This window comes from Brienomyrus brachyistius, chromosome 1 (assembly GCF_023856365.1).
Source record: "Brienomyrus brachyistius isolate T26 chromosome 1, BBRACH_0.4, whole genome shotgun sequence".
NCBI lineage: Eukaryota > Metazoa > Chordata > Actinopteri > Osteoglossiformes > Mormyridae > Brienomyrus > Brienomyrus brachyistius.
The window spans coordinates 20,134,563-20,156,100 of record NC_064533.1 but is presented as its reverse complement, the minus strand read 5'-3'; the positions used below and the strand labels follow the sequence as shown (position 1 = coordinate 20,156,100).

General features: G+C 42.9%; 2 protein-coding genes across 2 annotated transcripts; both read right to left on the bottom strand.

Moving 5' to 3' along the window:
* Positions 1-7,041: 7,041 nt before the first annotated feature.
* LOC125749538 (uncharacterized) lies at positions 7,042-8,557 on the bottom strand. Its single transcript, XM_049026899.1, has 3 exons — positions 8,302-8,557; positions 7,163-8,203; positions 7,042-7,053 (listed from the first exon to the last, which is right to left on the bottom strand). The coding sequence occupies exons 1-3, from the start codon at positions 8,470-8,472 to the stop codon at positions 7,042-7,044; spliced, it is 1,224 nt and encodes a 407-aa protein (XP_048882856.1). The 5' UTR covers positions 8,473-8,557.
* Positions 8,558-12,732: 4,175 nt separating this feature from the next.
* On the bottom strand, positions 12,733-21,514 carry LOC125734403 (ATP-dependent zinc metalloprotease YME1L1-like). Its single transcript, XM_049006121.1, has 18 exons — positions 21,335-21,514; positions 19,845-19,964; positions 18,976-19,141; positions 18,703-18,804; positions 18,194-18,303; positions 17,811-17,961; positions 17,442-17,525; positions 16,733-16,906; positions 16,464-16,616; positions 16,231-16,363; positions 16,071-16,133; positions 15,647-15,759; positions 15,409-15,564; positions 15,026-15,177; positions 14,790-14,916; positions 14,627-14,700; positions 14,152-14,238; positions 12,733-13,994 (listed from the first exon to the last, which is right to left on the bottom strand). The coding sequence occupies exons 1-18, from the start codon at positions 21,365-21,367 to the stop codon at positions 13,851-13,853; spliced, it is 2,142 nt and encodes a 713-aa protein (XP_048862078.1). The 5' UTR covers positions 21,368-21,514; the 3' UTR covers positions 12,733-13,850.
* Positions 21,515-21,538: the final 24 nt, after the last annotated feature.

Here is a 21,538-nt window from a genome sequence, read left to right as displayed (position 1 = left end):
GCTGAAATTGCCAGAAAGTGGAAAAGTACGGACGGGGGGGTGGGGGGGGTGGGGGTGCTGCTTGTAGAAGTGGTATAAGACAAACGGTGAACAACAAGGAAGTAGAACTCTGTGGGGAGTTGCAGAGTTCCCAGATCGATCTGCTGGAATAAAGGTTATTTGACAACTCATCCACGCCTCCGGGTGATCTCTTCTCATCTACGGACTCGGTGGAGACGGCGAACTCCAACACAGTATTATTTAAATGATTAAAATATAAATATAACCAATAGTGCAAAATCTTAATACGATTCTAGAATGTTCATTTCGTTGCTACTTTGAATAATGTAAGAGCAATAACCAGTTCTATTGTTAAGCAATCTGAGAGCATCGAACTGATTCTATAAAGACTCTATAAAGTGTATATTCCTCAGCATTGCTGAATTATGCTGAATTATTTTCTTATGGTGCAATAAAAGAGCAGCACACTTACCCAACCTTAACCCTATGCCTATGCTGCATTTCATTTGAACCCGAAAGTGGGAAATTCCTATGTTCCTAATCATAAATTTCACCTGCCACAAACCCTGAAGTCGGCATTCTGACTCAGGAAGTCAGTGGAATCTCTGCAACCTCAGAATCCAAGATGGGGGTGCTCTTCATCAATACAAGAGAAAGCTATACTTGTATACCGTGTAGTAGCACCTATGTATTATTTGCAAACGTGGAGATTTCAGGTCCAGAGACTACAAATCCAGACCATGATTTTATTTCAACCAACCAGTTGAGTACTCTGTGACTGTGGCTCTTTATGCTCAACTGGTTGGTTGAAACAAAATCATTGTCTGGATTTGTACTCTCTGGACCTAAAATCTCCACCTCTGATTATTTGTGGCTCTTTAAACTGGTTCTACACAGTACTGTCCAAGCACTGTCTGAGGACTTGTTGCTACAGTGTTTCTATGTGCAAAATGAAATAAATGGATAATACTTTATTGATTCCCGTGGGAAAAGTGTCTTTTCACCTACCCCATCTTGGTCTCCATGACACACATGTAGGTGAGAACAAACCTGGCAACAAAGGGCAGCCACCCACGGAGGTAAGGTTCAAGGATCTTGCTCAAAGGCCCACAGACACAGACTATTCTGCTAAAGCCAGTCTTGAAGCAGTGACCTTCCACAGGGACAAAGGCTTAGCCCAGTGAGCCACACACAATATCAGGTGTTGTCATCAAATGATATTGCCAATAATGGATAACAATGAACTCCATTGAACGTGCTGAGTAATTGCACTTGGCCTGTCCCTTTTATAAGCTCATAACAGATAATATGTGTTATCTTGTCTTGCAAAATGACAGGAAATACAGAAATTCAAATTCGATACTTAATATTCAGCTTCCTGAGAACATAATCGTATAGAAAGTTCCAATTCCTTTTTACCATATCTGTGTCACGTGACCCTTCTTACAGAGAAAGTGGCTATAAAAAAATTCCTTGATGCAATTTCTGGCATTTATCTTAGTAGGTGTGCAGCCGTTTTACAGATAGCAAAAACGCAGATGTACCATTCAAAGATACAGTACATTCAAAATAAGTTAAATTGGGATTTGTTCAAGCTAGTTGATTTGACAAATCTCTTGTTGCTTTGTCTATATATTTACACAGAAATCGAGCTACTGTACAAATAGATAAAATAGGACTCTAGTGCTGATCGTAGTGTGTGTCTGCACCATGTACTACATGCGTTTTCTTGACAGTATTTGGAAGTGGAGAATCATGCACTTTATTGATGTTATAGAACCGGCATCGTCAACCCGTCTATATATGGGCAAACTGATCAGTGGTAAAATGTTTTGACTGAGGAAAAATCTATGTAGCCTACACTTTCAAATGCCATATCCATAAGTAAAAATTCCATTTTTATCTAAATGTTTATCAGAATGGAGTGTTTGTAAAATTAAGACTTTGTGTATAATAACAGTGGGGGTGGCGTGGTGATGCATGGGTTAACACTGTTGTCTCACACCTCTGGGACCTGGATTCGAGTGTCTATCATGCCTCAAGGTGTGTGGACTTTGCAAGTTCTCCTTGTGTCATCATGGGGTTTCCTCTGGGTACACTGGTTCCCCTCCCCTACCCCAAAAGCAAAAGGTTAATTGGTGCTACCGGTAGGAATAGGAGCAGAAAGGCTCTATAGTCTGAGGTCAGGCCTGCCAAAGATCCCACAACGAAGCACAACTAATTCATCAGAGTATCCATTTAAAATGCATGGCAGACATGACAGTGCGTGCAGTGATGCTGATTTCCTTGTTCTGTCATGGAGATTGCTATTGGTGCAAAACGTTTCAATTTCACTTTCTAGATCAAACTCATATAAATGACACAATTTTTCCTCTATGTTTGAGATATACATATTTTTATTTTTGTGGTGAAAATACAGATGATGAATTACTAATTTGCACAGTAAAGTCTAACGACTGCACTCGAAGAATGACTTCCATTAGGTGGCGGTGTGGATACATTGAGAGGAAAGCACCTGACCACAGTGCCGATTTCCACAACCTTTTTTATAACATAGCTCTCCCCTGCATTCTGATTACAAGTAATTATCTGCTTATCATAACTTAACTTCTACTTACATGTGTCCATCACTGTGTACGTTTCCGTTCGTAGTTAACCCAAAGTCCTGCTCGTCTTCTAGTTTATTTCCTCTTTCGGAATTGATGATGGTAATTAGGGTCAAAAGTGTACTATTTGGGTCCAGCAATTTAACAAGGGGAATGGTCACTGCTTGTCCCTGGAAGAAGACATTCTGCAGGGTCATGGCCAGCATTGAGTCGATGCCCAGGGCAGAGAGAGCAGTGTTGTCACTCATCTCCTGCAGGTCCATGTTGCATGTTTCGCTCAGCACGGACTTCACATATGTTTCTGGTGAGAAGGGAAATGTCGGCTGCTGGAGTCTGGCTTTTGTTACTCGCCTGGTTTTCAGTTCGAGCTCTATGAGGGTAGATAAGCGTGCCTGTAGGGAGATATTCTGGGAGAACACGTGGCTCTTGAGGTTCTTGAAATTAAATTTGCACACTACCTGTTGGACTTTGCCGAGCAGCAAACAGTGCTCCAGGCTCTCATGAAATTCTGGCACGCCCATGACCTCCATCCCCTTGGACTCCAGGAACCTTTGGAAGTGCTGCCTATTCAGCAGGAGGCCAAGGTTCAAAGCGCCCCAATTAATGGACTGACCTGCAAGCCCATGGTTCCTCCGGTAATGACAAAACAGGTCCAGGAACGAATTAGCTGCAGCGTAGTTCGCTTGGGAGGCATTTCCAATAACTGATGAGATGGAAGAGTAGCATACAAAGTAGTCTAACTGAAAGTTCATCGTTGCAATATGCAAATTTAAAGCACCAGTGACCTTTGGCTTTAGCACTCTCATGAAGGCTGATTTGTCAAGTGCCTCTATCAGCCCATCTTGCAAGACCACGGCACTGTGGAACACTCCTCTGATTGGGCAAAAAGGGAATCTCTGTCCAGTGACTGAGATGGCTTTCATAACTTGCTCTAAGTCAGAGACATCACACTGCAGACACATAATTGACACATCATATTGACTCTGTAGAACATTAATTTCAAATTGCACTTCTGTAGAAAGATCTCTTCTGGACAGAGTCACAATACATCTACCTCCTCTACGTGCAATGAACTTTACTGTCTCAAGACCCAAACCTGAAAGGCCCCCAGTCACCATATATACAGAGTCCTTCTTGAAAAGTTGTTTTGATGTCACCAGAATTGGAATGTCAGATTTCATTACATTTGTACCATTATCTAGCACAACTACAGATACTGCCTTGGATCTAAAGTAGGACTCAGGACTCTCAAGAACTGAGGAGTCACAGTCTCTAGATACAGATTTTTGAAAAGTAATGGCTGGAAAGTTTAAAGATTCTTCGTACAAAAGCATTGATTTCAGCCAATGATAGATCTTGGTTTTCTGCCTTTTTAGGTAGGCTTTTTGGAATATATCGGCCACCTGAATGTTCTGGATGTAAACATTTTCGTTGTTAATTCTCATGGTGTTGTCTGAGAGGGGACTTGACCCTTTCCTGTCACAAACAACAAGTATGTGTTTCATGGTGGAAACACTGCACATTTTAGCTACTAGGCTTGGGTTGAAAGGAGGCAAAAGAATTAACACATCACATTCATTCACATTGTCTATTGCTCCATTGTGGTCTGTTCCCACAACAGTAATCCACCCAGATTTTGTTGCTGTATGCACCAATATCTGGAGGAAACTTGAGTAAGGGTTAGAAGAACCAATGCTTAACTTTCTCCCTGGTTTTTCCCCTGCCATCGCAATATGGAAGATCTCCCATGCCAAGACAAAATAAGACAGGCACGGAACTTTCTTGAGAAAAGGCAGTTTCTTTGTTCTGTAGCATACAGCTTCAGGAATAATGACTTTAGATGATGCAACAACAGGGTAGCATGAAACAACATGATCTCCCACTTTCAGCTTGCTCACATCCTTCCCTACAGCAGTAACTCTGCCGCTGAAATCTAGGGCCAGAAGCTTGTGATTCTGAGATGAATGTTTGTTCCAATAAATTGTCTGACCAAAATTCAAGTCAGAGTAACTGACAGGGAAGTAATCAGAGGAATGAACACATACTTTATCCAGCTGAACCTCAACAGTTTGCTCGGTTACACTGTTATCCAGGCTAGGGGAGGGAATAGCGGACAGGGTTGTCACTGAATAAGGATCAGCAGTCTGCAGAGTGAAAGACTTGGAAGTAGAGATCTTTTTCTTAAAACGTTCAGTATTTTTGAAGAGGGTTCGAGTAATAGTACTTGAATGAATCTGCCCTTTCTTTATCATGACTTCTGGATACTTACTGCTAGGATATGAGTAAATAACATCAGCAAGGGCACCAATGTCCTCACTAGATACAGATGCAAGATCAATTAATTGAAAGGAAATATCTGACATTTCAATGGCACATGACCTTGTCATACCAGAGAGCACAAAGCCTGGACTGATGTGGTCCACAGTATTCTCTGCTGATCTATAGGTTATGACTCTGACCGTACAGCAACGTTTGTCCTTCTTCGTCATCAGGACAACCTGCCGGTAAAACTCACAGCAATCAGCCAAGCACTCCAGAACCTCTTCTGCTGTCAGTGGACTAAGGTCCTGCATGCCATGCATGAACAGTACATTGTCAAAATCCCAACTGACACCTGAAGGACTATTGGTACGAAGCTGCAGGCTTAACCATTTTCCAGAGTCAGTAAATGAGATAAAAGTGGACTGCGGACCCAAATGATCCTTCAGTGCTTTAACCACTCCCATTTGATCTTCAAAAACTAGAGCTTTTGGGTTCTTAGGGAGGATTTCATCCTCAGAAATAACATGGATCTCATTGTGATAGAAGCATTCCTTAACACCACCAGAAGCATCACCCACAAATGTGATCCTCACACTTCTTAGTTCAACCAGAACATTGCCTTCTTTGTCTGCAAAGCAACCACATATCTCAAAGTAGTCAGCTGTCTTTTTGGTCCTTCGGAGATACATGACCATCTCCTCCAACATTGGCTTAGAGATTATCATGCTGCCTATTTCAGAAGGGAAAGCAGGTCTAGATGTGGATCCACTGAGAGCAATGACAGCTGTCATTTGCAAAAAGCAGTCCAGCAACACTGGATGGACACAGTACTCATGCAGGTGTCTCAGTGTTTCTCCAGATGCCTTAATAACTGACACAGCTTCCACAAGCTCCTCTCCGTAGTGGATGCTTTCCAGGCACTGAAACACAGAGCCATACTGAAACCCTGCCTGGGACAGAAGTTCATAAATCTTCCCTGTCGTTATAACGGACTTACATCTTCTAAAAACTGATTCTAAAACAATGTGCTTCTCATCAATGGAATCTTTGGTGCATTTATGCCCAGCTAAGCTCACATGACGAATGACACCTGACGCATATGTTGCTATAGGAGAATGAATAGTAAAGTTTGTTTTTCCCTTTTCGGGTTCAAGCCGTATTTTCATTTGCCATGAGTTCTTGTCAAGAACACATGGGTTTTGGAAAGTAATACTGAGCTGCAGTGAGCAGACGGCCATTTTGGGCCTCACACTTGCAATAAGGGATGCCAAAGCCAGCTCAACATAAAGTGCACCAGGAACAACAACAGCACCATTGTGTCTATGTTCCCACACATATGATGCTGCATCAGATGAAAGGTTACTGACTAGTCCCTCTGCATCCTGTCTAGTCTGTATTAGCAGAGGGTGATGCAACTGACTAGTTATCTCATTGCCTCGCCTGACAGCCTCAAAATACACCTTCTTATTTTGACGGTCAAACTGATAGACTGGGAAAGGTGTTGGTGGTCCTTCCCACCCTTTGTAAAACTGATCCCAGTCGACTTGCACACCCAACTCAAAGAGTTTGGACACAAGAGTGAGGAGTGTCTCGTGGTCTTTCTCTGGCTGCACAGAGCAGAACACTGGTGTGTCATTTCCCAGTATCTCCTTGATGTTCCTGTGTAGGGCCCTTTTTGGAGCTATCTCTACAAAGACAGCATTCTTCTTCTCCCTTGCTGCTGACCTTACAGCTTGTTCAAATGCAACTGGATCCCGAATGTTCCTTGCCCAGTATGTCCCTGTAGTAAAGTCCCCTTCGCCATATGCCTTTCCGGTCACAGTCGAGAACATTTCTGTCTTCATCTCATTGCCTTGTAAATTGCCTATATTTTCCTCGATTTGTGAGAGAATTGAGTCCATCATATGACTATGGTATGCAGCAGGAACATCCAAACTGTGGAGGAAAAGGTCCCTATTATCTAATGAGGTTTTCAAATTCTGATGGAGACTATCCACAGCATTTGAATCTCCAGACAGGGTGCATGACTGGGGACTATTGATGGCAGCCAAGCAAATCTTCCCTGAATAGGCAGGGAGAAGCTTCAAGATTTCTGAAACTGGCATGTTGCTGGCAACAAGCATTTTCCCACCAGTGACTTGGCTCTGCAAGTTACTGCGAATATAGATTACCTTCACTGCGTCCTCTAGGGACAGCAGACCAGCGCAATGGGCAGCAGCAACCTCTCCAACAGAATGCCCAAGAATGGCACCTGGGCTCACACCCCAGTGCTTTAACAGACTGCAAATAGCAACCTGAATTGCAAACAGGAGAGGTTGCACAACATCTGGCTTAGAAGAATCATCATTGCCATAATCACTTTCCAGTTTTTGCAGGATGCTCATGCTACTGTACTTCTGGAAAATGTTCTCGATTTCTAATATTTTTTCTCTGAAAATGCTCTCTCTTTTTAGCAACTGCTTGCACATGCCTCTGTAAGTAACCCCGTTTCCACAGAAGACAAAAACTAATTGGGGGTCTGACTTTGATGGCAAGAACTTTTTGTTAAGGGATGATTTAAGTTCAGCCTGTAGTTTACTAAGAGAGGAGACCATGAAGACTTTTCTGTACTTGTGCTTTGCATGACTCCTTCTGCAGGCTGATGTGTAAACTATGGCTTTTACTTCTAATTTATTGTCAGTACTTATCTTTTGCACTGTGTCCTCCATCGTCATTTTAAGTGATTTCTCAGAAGCTGCAGATAGTACAAAGAACTGAAATGAATCTTCAGTGTTTGATTTACATATCTGTGGTTCTCTCCATTGTCTCACAATTGCATGGGCATTAGTCCCACCAAACCCAAAACTGTTGATTCCTGCGACCCTTCCAGCTGGACCAGGAATTTCCCATTTCTCTACTTTAGTAGGAATTTTTATATTCAAGGCTTTAGCATCTATACTGGCATTATCCTCAGAATAGAAGACGGAGGGAACTATGGTTTCATGGTGCATCATCAGAAGTACCTTGATGAGTCCCGCTACTCCAGCTGCAGATTCAGTGTGGCCGATGTTTCCTTTGACAGAGCCAATGTAAAGTGCTGCTGATCCTGGTGGTCTGCCTTTGGCAATAACCTTAGAGATGCTGGTAGCTTCTGTGGGATCTCCCACTGGAGTTCCAGTCCCATGGGCTTCTACGTACTGAACCTGTGATGGATCTGTCTGTGCAGAGTAAATTCTGCGCAGGAGCTCTTCCTGCTGAACCATGGATGGCTTGGTGATTGGAGTGACGGAGCGGCCATCTTGATTGACCGCAGTTTTACTAACGATCCCCCACACATGGTCGGAGCTCCTCAAAGCCTGTTCAGAAATGATAACATATTTGCATCAGCAAAATTGGTAGGAAATTTCTTCCGCTTATTCATCAAAGGTCACAGTGACTCATTTTACCATATTACCTCCTTCAGCGGTTTCAGGAGGACAATCCCACAGCCTTCTCCCCTTCCATATCCATCTGCTCTACTGGAGAAGGGCTTGCTGGTGCCATCAGGTGAGATCATTTTTGCTTTGCTAAGAGCAACAAAGACTCGTGGTTCGATGATGCAGCTGACGCCTCCACACAGCGCCATCTCACAGTCCCCTGGAAAGATAAAAGACAAACCTTCTGCAACTAGCAGGCTTACTTTCTTTTAGAAAACTCTAATCAGTACAGAAAAGCATTTCGTATCCTTCGCCGTTACCTTGTCTTATGGCTTGACAGGCAGAGTGGAGAGCCACCAGGGATGAGGAGCAGGCACTGTCAATGGTGAATGACGGCCCAGTGAGGTTGAAGGTGTAAGAGATCCTGTTGGCAGCTATACTCATAGCTATTCCTGTGCTATTATAGTGAGTTATTGTGCTGGGACTGTTGTTCAGAAGTGTTTCATAGTCCCGGTTCATGAGACCTGTTCAAGAGACCAGTAGACAGAAAAAAAGCTGAAGAAATACCTAATTTAATAAGCCGTTCAATATCTTTAAATGAAATATCAGGGTATATAAAGCATGTTATATAAAAATTTATGACAGCCCACTTTTTAAGGTCATTGTCATTAGACAAGGTGGTGATTATAAAGTTGAACTATTGACAAATGACAGTAGAAGAGGTGACAGGTATTTCTGTTTAGCTGAAAAACCTCTTCTCATTACCAATAAACACCCCTGTCCTGGTTCCGCTGGCCTTCTCCATCGGTATCCCAGCATCCTCTAGCGCTCTGTAGCTACACTCCAGCAGGAGCTTCTGCTGAGGGTCCATGTAGTCGGCCTCTGCCTCAGTGATGCCAAAAAACTTGTGGTCAAACTCATTGAACCTAAAAATAGGGAGAATTAATATACAAGAGGTCAATGAGTTAATCCCAGAGCAGAATATGTTGAAAGCCTGAATATCAAGATGACAGGAGCGCAAATGCTGCATTCTCCAGAATTAGAATTTAGTGATCAGTGGTCATTGTTGACACACCACAGCACACAACAATGAAATGTGTCCTCTGCATTTAACCCATATGTGACAATGTGACGTAGCAGGGGGCAGCTAATTCAGTGCCCGTGGGGCAGTGCTTGGGGGTGGTACCTTGCTCAGGGTACCTCAGTGGTGCTTTGCTGGTCGGGGATTCAAACCAGCAATCTTTCAATTACTGTGCTTCCAGAAACATCAAGCCACCACTGCCCACAATATGTATAGGTTCCACCTAGATTTGAACTCGGATTGCTGGATTCAGAGTCCAGAGTACCAATCATTACACCATGGAGGGGAGGGGAGCCCTCTCTGCACTTGAAATATAAGAACCTTATATTCCACGTTTTTGTTCCGGCAAGTGGGTGTAGGAATTAATTTAATTTTTTTCCATTAAAAGTGATCTGAAATTTCCAAACATTCCCTAAATATATAAAAAAAATCTTCAACAACACTCTGTGTGGTACCTGTCAATAAGCGCGGCTTTGGCTGTGCGTGATCTTCCAGCCTTGCTCTCATCAGGATCATACCAGTGTCTGACATCAAACCTCTCCTCGGGAATCTGAACTGCACAGTTCCTCCCATCCAATAGAACCTTCCAGAAGTTCTCAAGACCTTCACCTTAAAATGAAGCAAATCATACTGCCTGATCTCACAGAGAAACATACAGGACTATGTGGATAGTGAAAAACACAGTATGTACACTACACTATATGTATACTACACTATATGTATACTACACTATATGTACACTACACTATATGTATACTACACTATATGTACACTACACTATATGTATACTACACTATATATATACTACACTATATGTATACTACACTATATGTACACTACACTATATGTATACTACACTATATGTATACTATATACACATCGATCATGCATGCCAGCCAGGATCAGTGAAACATATGAGAATTCTATATAATGATTACTAATAAATCTTAGTGTGCCATGACTCTAACAATGTTTCAGTAGCTGGTTTAATGATTTCTTTCCAAGGCTACATTTCATTTAACTTTGCTATTGTACACAGAAGTACTAGAGTCACTCATTAAAAAGGTTCACAGTCTGACCTCCGGGGAAGTTGCACCCAATCCCAATCACAGCGATGTCTTCTTCGGCCTCCTCCATTCTTAATTTTCCATGATAAACAGAAGCAACAAGACAAACAAACCATGATCACATACATTTTCTCATAGATATTTCAGGTGAAGAAAAAGCACCTTTTTACCACAAACTGTGCATCACACACTGAGAATTTTAACAACCGAAATTACAATATGAAGCCATTATTTAAACATTAATGACGGGAAAATTATATAAATACACTTATACATAAAATACATGTACATACAAAATATAAAAGGTAATATACAAAGGTAAAGCCCAGACTGTTTATCCATTACCTGACGTCTTTGCTCTGAAAAGCCCATCTTTCCAGGGAGCACTTTATATAATCTTACACCCAGACCACCACAATGGGGGTGGGGTCCCAAAATAACATCAAAAAAGGGGGGGGTGAAAAAGATGTCTAACTGAGGCCATTCTTTTTCATTTTGGGAGGCACAGACATAGCATCCTTACTTGTAGTATAATGGCCTTTATTGTATGGAAGGCAGCCTCTGTTTCAGTCCCTAAAGATCTTGTTCATTATTCTGTGGGTCTATAATTTGACCACAAAAGAGCTTAATCGAGGCCTGGATGCAGCCGGGTGGCCAGTCCCTGGGGCTCTACTGCATGAATGGCACACCACAGGCTGAAAGAGGGCCACCTGTCTTCCGCATCAGGCAGTAGGGTTTTTCCTGTTCCCTTGTCCATCAGCTCGATCAGGCGCTGGGAACAGGGGTTCAACAAAAGCATTAATATTTCAGTACTTCCAGGTCCATTTTAACTCATTCCGTGGATGTATCGTCAGTCCTGATCCGATGATCCATCCAGGTTGTACATAAGCTGACTGTTTCCTAAGACAGGTAGCAGATAGTATTACCCATACTGGGTATGTGATAATTAAAAGTATACAGAGTGATGGATTATGGGATATGTGTTTTTTAATTTAAGATCTCATACTTAATTCAGCTCTCATGCTTTCAGGCATGAGTTTCTAGCTATTAAAAAGATCAGGGTCAAGTTTACATGGGGCTTGACTCTTTGTTTTTTTTTTGAAGGAAGATTGGCATCAGGGATAAAATACTCGGGGCTATAGGCCTGGGTGCTCCGACCTAATGACACCCATTCTTTCAGGTCACTATAAGCTGCTTTCAACCCAGCACTGGCAGAAAGGAGCAGAAATTTCCAATAGGCAGGAAAACCAAGTCAGGTAGTAATAGGCTTTAAAAGGATCAAACCGTCCTCCAGAAGACACGGCCCGTGGGCGGCACGGGCCATTAGAGTCACCAAAACCAGGACCAGAACCACCAATTAAACTTCTGAGGACTCAATGAATTGAGTGAATGCTTCTTGTTATTCTGAACCACAAGCCAGTGGTTTCTTTTGAAATTCTGAAGAACTTCCATGGAACTGATATGCTTGACGGTCAACTGGAACATTTGAATGTGATGACAGAGGTGGAAAGTGACTGCCTTCCTATCTGAATGTGGTAAATGAACACAGACGATTGGAGAAGCCCAGTCTGTCATATAAAACTGGCATGAAAATCTGATTTAACATTTCTTTGAATGTTAAATTTGGTTTATATGCACTGGCATAAAAACTAACAGCTTATGGACCTTTCATAATTAGGGCGACTAAACCCTAATCTGTATGCATTCCTCAAATGTACCATCACTGTATTTGAATAAAAAAACGACTTCAATGAGGGAAACTGCATGCACGCATTTCTGTGGTTTTAACTTGAAATTCTTTCTAATACTCAGAAAATGCTATTAAACCCTGCAATGTGCTGTTACCCAAAACACTCCAGCACACTTTTCTTTACCATCACATACCCTCACATTACAATAACGGGGCCCCTGAAATACTATCACACACCCTCCAGCTAAGCAGGTTTTCTCTGCAGTGGAGGCCGGCATCAACACACACATACTGAAGCTTCTTCCGTTGGTCTCTCTCAGCTATAAAATAAGAGGATTGTATTTGGACGCTGTTGGTTAACACCCCATCCTTAACCATTTTGCTGCTTGGTGCTGTTTTGACCGTAAACCAGGTTTAACCAGTTGAGTGCCACATATGGGACAGCAGAGAATAATTCATCATGAGAACAGTAAGAAATCCTAAGCATTACTTCAACTTCATTATTATATTATTTCCTGATAGACTTCAAATAAATCTAACCCCTTTTAATATTTGAGTGTAGCTACTCATCCCACCTTCAGCGTAATACCTGAAGTAATGTTTATGTGTATTAAAAGAAACACACCAGACATGCTTTGACTTTTGTTTACTTTAACAGTTTCAAAGAATGCCGAAAGAGTTTAAAATCCATGGGAAGCATCCCTAAATTCCAAGTCATACATTATATACAATAGTCCCATACACATCCAATGTGTAGCAGAGCAGAACAAGAGCAAAGAAACATGTTCGGTTTGGATAAATCCTATAGTACTTCATAAAGTACATAAATAGGTCACAGAGGTTATTACAGAATAGTGCTACACCTAACAGTGCCCAATGCCTAAAGCGAATATACAAATATAATTAAAATTCAGAGGAATTCACATATACACTAAATGAATCCCATTCCTGCATTGCACTGGTAGGGCATTTCCGTCACAACCTTCAAAATTTGCCTTTTTATACTTCTGTATTTGTATATTTTTTATAATCTGTAATGTTACCCACTCCAGGCAAATGAAAACCTAAGTCTTCAAGCAGGACACTCCTCCCAAACCAAACACGAGCAGCCGTATCATCAGAATACTGCCCATTTACAGAATATGATCTGACAAGAGGAGAGAGCGTGGGGTTCTCCTTCAAGGTAGTCACACCAAGTCCTTGATTTGAGACACAATACAGATTATCACCTCACCAATCCTCATCTGAAATCAGTCAGAGGGAAAAAGAGGACACACAGCTTTGTTTAAAGGGATATCCACGTAGCGAAGGGCCACGTGTTTAAAGCCCCAAGGACCTCAAATCAGCCCAAGCAGATTGTACACAGGCAGGGGACACATGTAGGGGGGGGGGGGGGGGAAGGGGGATCGAACAGTATGTTTATGCTACAATATTCAATAAAAGGGCCAATTTTGCTAACCAGAGATAATCAATTATTACATAAGACCTCAGAGAAGACATGTGACCCTTGAGGAACTGGAGATGGAGGGGCTCGAATTTTGTGCCCCCAATATACTCAGAAAGAGTAGGACAGCTTCTGAAATTAGCACCATTGTTTGAGAATAAATAAAATCCAAGGTGACTGAATTTCAGGTAAGAATGTGTGCTCAGCATGACGTCAAATCAGAATTAGTTTGTGTGGGTAAAGGCCACTGCTCCTCATCGTGCCTGCATATTCACATGGAAGGGAAGGTCAAGTCTCTCAAAGCATCATCTGGCCTCCAGTTGCTTGCCCTCAAGGACCATCTGGATTTCTTTGGCATCGAGGGTCTCGTAGGTCAGCAAGGCATCGGCCAAGATCTTGTGCTCCTTGCTGTAGGTCTTGAGGATGTGTTTTGCCCGCTCATAAGAGTCCTAATTTAGAGGGAAACAATTTGTTGAATAAATAAAAATCAATTTCAGGCACATTAAAATGTGTCTCATCACAAAGTAATAAAGCATTAATGCGAATGACCAGTTGACTATAGGTACAGTTTAAGTAGCTGGGAGGAAGGTAGAGAGCTATGCCTACCTTCAAGAGCTTCCTGACTTCCTGTTCGATAGCAGCCTGTGTCTCTGGGCTTTGCTTTGACAGGTCCCCGTATGTCATGACACCCAGCTGTGTTACCATGGCAGGAAAATTAAACAAATGTATCGACTTTAACAATCAACTGCAGCATCTATTTGTGACCTTTGTTTAGCTAGGACTTGCAAATACCCCATTAGCTACAATGGAGCTGTCAAATACAACAGACTGTTAAAAACAGGGGGAAAACCAGCAATGCAAATCGCATGCCATTTGACCTGAAATGCATATTCACATTCTGGTTACCCAAAAGATCAGAATGTCAATGAAGAGCAGGACTGTGGGGATTAATGTTTAATCTTCATGAATGTGACCTTGGAGATGTAGCACAGTGTATTTGTTTACAAGGAAGTATTCTAGGATTCTGGGAAATCCTGGGCTACACTGGGAAAAGCAGTGGTTCGAACAAGATAAATGTCACCTTGTCGCTCATCCCAAAACGAGTCACCATCATGTTGGCTATCTTTGTGGCGCCATCAAAATCGCTCGATGCTCCTGCAGAGACAGGGGCTACGTTTCAGGGGGCAACCAGAGACATGCTGACCGACGGGAAGCTTGACCTTCAGCAAGTTTACAGGCCCTACCGGTGGTGACGTTGTCGTTCCCGAATATGAGCTCCTCAGCCACCCTGCCGCCCATGCTAACGTCCATCTGCGCCATCAGTTGGGACCGGGTCTCACTCCAGCGGTCATTCTCTGGCAGCAGGGACACCTAGGGGTGGTCAGTTGCTTAATTAATGCATCACATGACTATAAATAAAAATAAATGCACCTAGAGCTGTCACTCATCCACCTGCCGATTGTCATCACAGGTGACTCACGTGGCCGAGGCTGGGTCCACGAGGCATGATGGTAGCTTTGTTGATGGGCATAGCATCTTTGGTGTAGTAGGCCACAATGGCGTGGCCAGACTCATGGTATGCGGTGATGGTTTTGTTCTTCTTGTCTATCTCCACGCTTCTGCGCTCAGGACCTGCAAAAGGATGAGGATGGAGAGGGAGGGCATTCATTAAATGGAGGCTATCAGCGAGGTCAGCTCTGGTCTGAAAGTAGTATGTATTTTACCAAGCTGTTCAAACTACAACCTCAATTCCAGCACCTACACCGCATAAAGGAATCATCAACTTTATACGAACTGAAAATATCCCTTCGTGTCACTAAAACATCAGATCTTCTATTGTGAGTTGCTATAGCAACTGCTGACCCATGAGAATCTTGTCCTTCGCGAACTCCAGCTCCTTCATGGTCACCATGTCTTTGCCATCAACCGCTGCCTTCAGAGCTGCCTGGTTGACCAGATTCTCCAGCTCAGCACCAGAGAAGCCAACCGTTCCCCTGGCGATGATCTCCGCTTGGACAGCTGCAAGGCCGTGACACCAAACATTACCATCTGCACTGTCAGGAACCTCAGCTGTGAGCCTGCGACGGCACCCTCTACCTACCAGAGTCTACTTTTATTTTTTTTAGGTACCAGTTGAGGATTTCTGTTCGGCCCTTTATATCAGGCCTGGGCACAGTAACCTGCATGTCAAACCTCCCAGGTCGGACCAGAGCACTGTGTGGAGACACGTGATGAAAAGTTGAAGCTTCCGTAAACCTCTGTGTAGCTGGAAGCTTCAAATACAAACCGCAAACTAAAGCTTGACAAAGATCAACATCATTATAAAACTCTCTACAATAAAAGGCCCAGGTCTCTAATTCATGCAAACAATCATAAAATGGAAAAACACACTACCATTAATAAAATTACATTTCCATGTGACTGACTATAGGGTTAAACCAATGGTGTTAGATGCCGAGTGACACTTATGAGAAAGACTGAGCTAGCTTCAGCGCAGTGAACAAGAATATAAACAGTTAACGTACTTATCAAGAGCTTCTGGGAAGTTTGTGGCCCCAATGATGATAATGCCTTCATTTGGCTTAAATCTGCATAAAACCAGAAGAATCAATGTCAGGGGTCTTAATGCATCAGAGCAGTAATTCACTGTGTACTTCAGAAGTGTACTTCTCATGACACACATACCCATCCATCTCTGCCAGCAGCTGGTTAATGGTCTGTCTGGAATACGGGTGCATTGGAGATTCAATTCTCTTCCCACCCACGCTGTCGAGCTCATCGATGAAGATCACGCAAGGGGCATTAGCTTTTGCCTCTTCTACAAAAAAAAAAAAAAAAAAAACACGTTAGAGCTAGCCAATGCACACTGTGGTAAACCAAAAGAACATTGGAGCTACACTGGTTCACACAAAGCTTACTGAAGAGATTCCTGATGCGGCTAGCTCCCACGCCCACAAACATCTCGTCAAACTCTGAACCTGAGGCATAATAGAACGGGACATCAGCCTCTCCGGCAACTGCCCTCGCCAGGAGCGTTTTGCCAGTGCCTGGGGGTCCCACGAGCAAAATTCCTGTGGAGTGTGAAAGGGATAGTGTCATTCTCATGTGTTTGCTCTCCAAAGCAAATTTCCCAAAAAAACCTTTGAGGAAGTTTGTCCCGTGACAAACGACTTAGCAGTATTCTCGCCTTTGGGTAGCTTCCCGCCAAGGACGGTGAACTTTTGTGGGTTCCTCAGGAACTCCACGACCTCCTGAAGCTCATTCTTTGCCTCCTCCACCCCCTTCACGTGCTCAAAAGTAACGTTCTTCATCTGGATTGGATCCACTGCAGAATCCAGACCCGAAGTAGTCCGGAATCTCACTGTTGGAAGCAACAAGAACAGAGCTAACATGCAAATACCACCTACCAAAGGTCTTGTTACTAAATCGACATCAATGAGCAGGACAAAGCAGAAGGTTCTCCAAGATGCTAAGAACCAAAATGTGAACACATCTGTCTTCAATGCGGCTTTGGTAAAAGGACACTCATCTAACTTAGTGCTAATGCGGCAAACCCAAAGTTTATCCAATTTTCCAGAAGTTTCAAATAGTTGTAGAGAGCTGCCAATGCTATAAGCATGTTACAGCCCATGGACCTCAAATGCTAACCAGAACAAATCTCTTGACGTCAGAGGGTGAAATTTTTCTGAAAACCTACAGCTGCTTCATGAGATAAATCTGCATCAATATTTAGAAAAGAGCGTGGAGATTTTTTGGCGGAATCTTTTCATTACTTAAGGGAAAACCTCAAACTATACTACAATATGCGGTGATTTATAAATGTGTAACGTGATCTGCACATGTGAGGAAAATGTAGTAAATCTGAAACAAACCAGTATTAGAAAAGGAGCTTTTACCCGATAAAAATGGGGTTCTTGAGAGGCCATAGATGCCCACCAGCAGAAGGACAAGCAGAATCAGCCGCGTCCTCCTCAAAGAGTCTTTCGGGATAAAAAACACAGCATGAAAGAAGCAGAGACAACATACCCAGCAAATTCTATTCAACGGCACCATCTAGTGGCAGGTTCTTCAACATATTTTTAAACCAGAAATGTTTGATTCACAAAGGGTTACCATTTTGTAGTAAAATACAGCAACGAATTTTAGATTTTATACACACACAAAATTTTGAAAAGTAAAAGGAACTTTTCTCCCTTGAAACCACCGGCCGAACATGTGAAACACAGCCCTGAAGTCCCCCCCAGGCACAGATAGAAGGTATGTACCTTGCGTCCTCTGGGTCAGAGCTTGAGCTTTGAGGAAGCCCTCCGTGAATCCCGTCTTGAAGGCATCTCTCTGCGCCTCTGGGAGGCTTTTGTTCTGGATAATCTTATCTAGGCTCTCCGTCTCTGGGCCTTTATCCCTCGTGAGGAGCCCCTGCAGAGCAGCACACGAGAACTGGCACCAGGAACCACCTGTAGTGGCCAACCCGACGAAAGTGTGGCCATATACACTAACCTGATTCATTTACCATTCCCTCAGATGACTGTACAGTAGCCATCGAAACATTTACAATATGGAAAATAAACAATTCTTTGCACCAAGGCAGAGATACCCAAATAAAGCTTTGAGTCTTGTGGCGTTTTGGCAAGTGGCAGGGAGGGCAGACCTTGAAGAAGCTTGGAGTGAAGCTTTCGGGTTCAGGGGTGCCCTCATAACCGGCTTGCAAGCGCCTGGTTCTGGATCTCAGTGTTTTAAAGCCTCTTCTTTGGATCCAACCTTCATAGTGGGAAAGGAGGGAGAGGGAGACAGTTTTGAATTAGTCCCCCAAAAAAAACACACATAAGCAGGAGAGATAAACCATGCATAATGTCTAACTTTTGAAACAGAAATCAAAGGGAACATCACATATTTAAAAATACACTGAATGAATCCATATAGTTCAAATATAGGCAGAGGGGCTGAAGCGTAAAAACACAGAACTGGAACGGTAGTCAGAGAAACTCCCAGAATAAGCATCCACTGGCTCTCTTCTTCCACCATTATAAATCAAATTATCAAGGCAATTTGCGCCTTTTGATCATATACCAAAATGCCACAACAGAGCCTTCCATTCCATTTCAAAGCGATTTCTGCCCTTGAGCTCCCCTGTGCACGTTTCTGGGCTCCTATACCGACCTGGCCAGTGCTGAAGGTCTGAGCAGACTGCCTGCAGAGGACCGGGGCTCCGTCTATATGGGAGCGCGGAGCTGAAACCATGCCCAGGTCTCAGCGAGAAACCTGGTAATAAAAGAGCAGCAGTCAATGACAGCGCAAACTGCATGAAATCATTTAATGAAATTTCCTTTTAAGAGGGCAAAAAAACAGCCAATTACGAACGCCTGACATTTGTTTAACTCATTGGCCCTGGTTCAAAGAAGAGGAGGGGTAGGCAGGCAGCCAGGTCCTCACCATGCTTGTTTTCAAAGAAGGATTCTGAGGAGATATGGGACTCTTTCCAGGAACCGGAGCCAGGGTCCCGTTCAAGGGGCAGCCCGGGCAGGAGGCTGTTCACCAGCTCATTCAGCTGAGCCGGCCTAAGCTCCAACAAACCAAGGTCCCTCAGGCTGAAGGTGGACTACAAGTGAACAATTCATGGTGAATACCGACGCTCCTCAACTTACGAAGAGGACTGTAAGCCCAAATTGTGTTAATTGGGCTCCCGTTTCCTCACTCATCTACCTGCCCATTGACATCACAGGTCATCATTTTTTTTTTTCTGCGCACTAATTCCGCCTAGTACGACCTCCGGCCGCTACTCCCGCCGCGCAGCAGCGTAGCGTGCGCACTCCAAGCATCCTAGTTCTTTGTACTTGCATATACCCTTAAAATGACGTTGAATAATGAATTACAAAGATTTCAAGTTACGAACAGCCATTTGGAACTCATCTCAATCATAAGTAGAGGAGCATCTGTATAATGCTTTAAGAAATTAGATCTATTTACACTATTAATAACAGAGTGCAGTTTCCTTAATTAACTTTAAATCTCATGATAACATTATATTTTCCTTTCACAAACAAACATGAATCCTAAAAAATCACAAGCCATTATTACCCTGTATCATCTACATTTACACTTTAGTGCATTTGCTCCCTCTAGTGGTCACTATTAAAGCCTTTGGCTGATGCAAGACTTATTTCACAGTGCAAGCACTCATTATGAACTGCTATGGGACACACGTCAGGACTAGTGGTCTGCCACAGCTACAAAGCAGAGAAGAAATCATTTCATTTCCCTTAGATGTGCTGAAGCTTGTGTTTTTGTTCCAGGAAACCCACCTCACTGATTGACAGGTCATGTTCTAAATGATGGTCCTTCTGCAGACCCCGAATAGACGCACTGGCTGAAGTCTTCAAGGAGTGAAAAGCGCTGAGAATGTGACCAAGTGGAACAGTTACCTGCGTAGGGGAACACGAGGGTGAACATATTTAGAAAAGCAAGCTCCACTGTAAACATTTACCTGACATGCCATTCGGATGTCAAGCAATTGAGGCTGCCCTTTTTATCCAAATTTATTTGCTTCTCTCCCCCCATAAAAACAAAACATAACATTTAGATAACATTTTCGTTTATAACAAGAATATCATGTGACTAGAACAAAATGTTCTAGCAAATGAGAGTAGCACAGCACCTCAGACATACATATGACACACCTCCAAAGACACGTGTATAAAAATACGAGCCTACAAAACGAGGTGACCAGTTATAACCTACCACAGGATCACTTGGAAAGGAAGCAGTGATTTTTCTGCCTGCGAATCATTGACTCACTGGACCATATACTCGAAAGTATCAGGTGTATTTCCCATCCAAACAGCGAATTTGTATAATTAGTACAGGGATGACACAGAACGATAGGTCTGGGATTGCCAACTTTGGTCAGCTGGTGGGCATGAGATTTTCATAGAGACAAGTCTGTGCACACACACACAAACACACACGTATTTACATGTATGTGATACTTTTAAACCTTGATAACACATACGTAAGTTTTAAACCTTGCAAATTGTCTGCAGGATTTGCAAACTGCCACAACGCTTTTGATGTAACTAATTTTAAGTTTATAATGGAACAACAGGGATTTGCCGTAATATTTCTTGCGTGAGTGTGGAAGCGTCAGTGTGAAAGCGTCAGTGTGGGTACAGAACGTGATGTAATACAGAGGCAAACATGCAGTTCCAAGTCAATGACAATAGTTTTACCAGTAAACGTGGGGGGAGAGAAACACCAGTATTTGAAATTTATCAAGAATTCGTCTTAAAAGATTGCGTACTGAGAAAGTTTGCGAAACATTAATCACACCATCATGCCGCCGTATTGAAAACCAGTTTCCTTAACATATTACCCATATGACAGCCTGTACTTATTAATCATAAGCTATAGAAAAATAGACAAAAGTAATATGATAACACAGTAGACGATCAGCCGATATTGTTCGTTATCACAGTTGAAGCAACAACCCTCGTCAAAATGACATCTTCAGATTGCCATATGGGCTACAGGAGGAAGGTGTTAAGATAGGTAGCCGGGCACCTGGTTACCCTGCCAGCCATTTAGCCGGCCGGCTTCCATTGTACTGGAAATCCTTCTTCATTAGACACAGATTCTTACACAGACTTTCATTACATGGCGTTCATGGCTTTAGTAGACAGCAAAAAAAAAACCGCATCAAACCGGTAAATTCTGAAAATCACTCTCGAGCTAACGTTATGCAGCAAAAACATGGTCAGGTAACGTTGTCGGCTATAAATAACTATGAATGACTTACTTGCGGCTGCAGGGTAGTCGAAAGGGAGAACATGCTTCCAATACCATATATTTTGGTCGACTCCACTTAGTTATTGCGTGTTAACCGGACGAAACAAACGTCTTCCGCTGCCGTCCTTTGAAAATTCCCTTCTTCTACAGTGAGTTGTGAAAATGGCTTCCATAGGAAGGTCGACCGGAATCTGTTGCGGTTCCACTTCCGGTT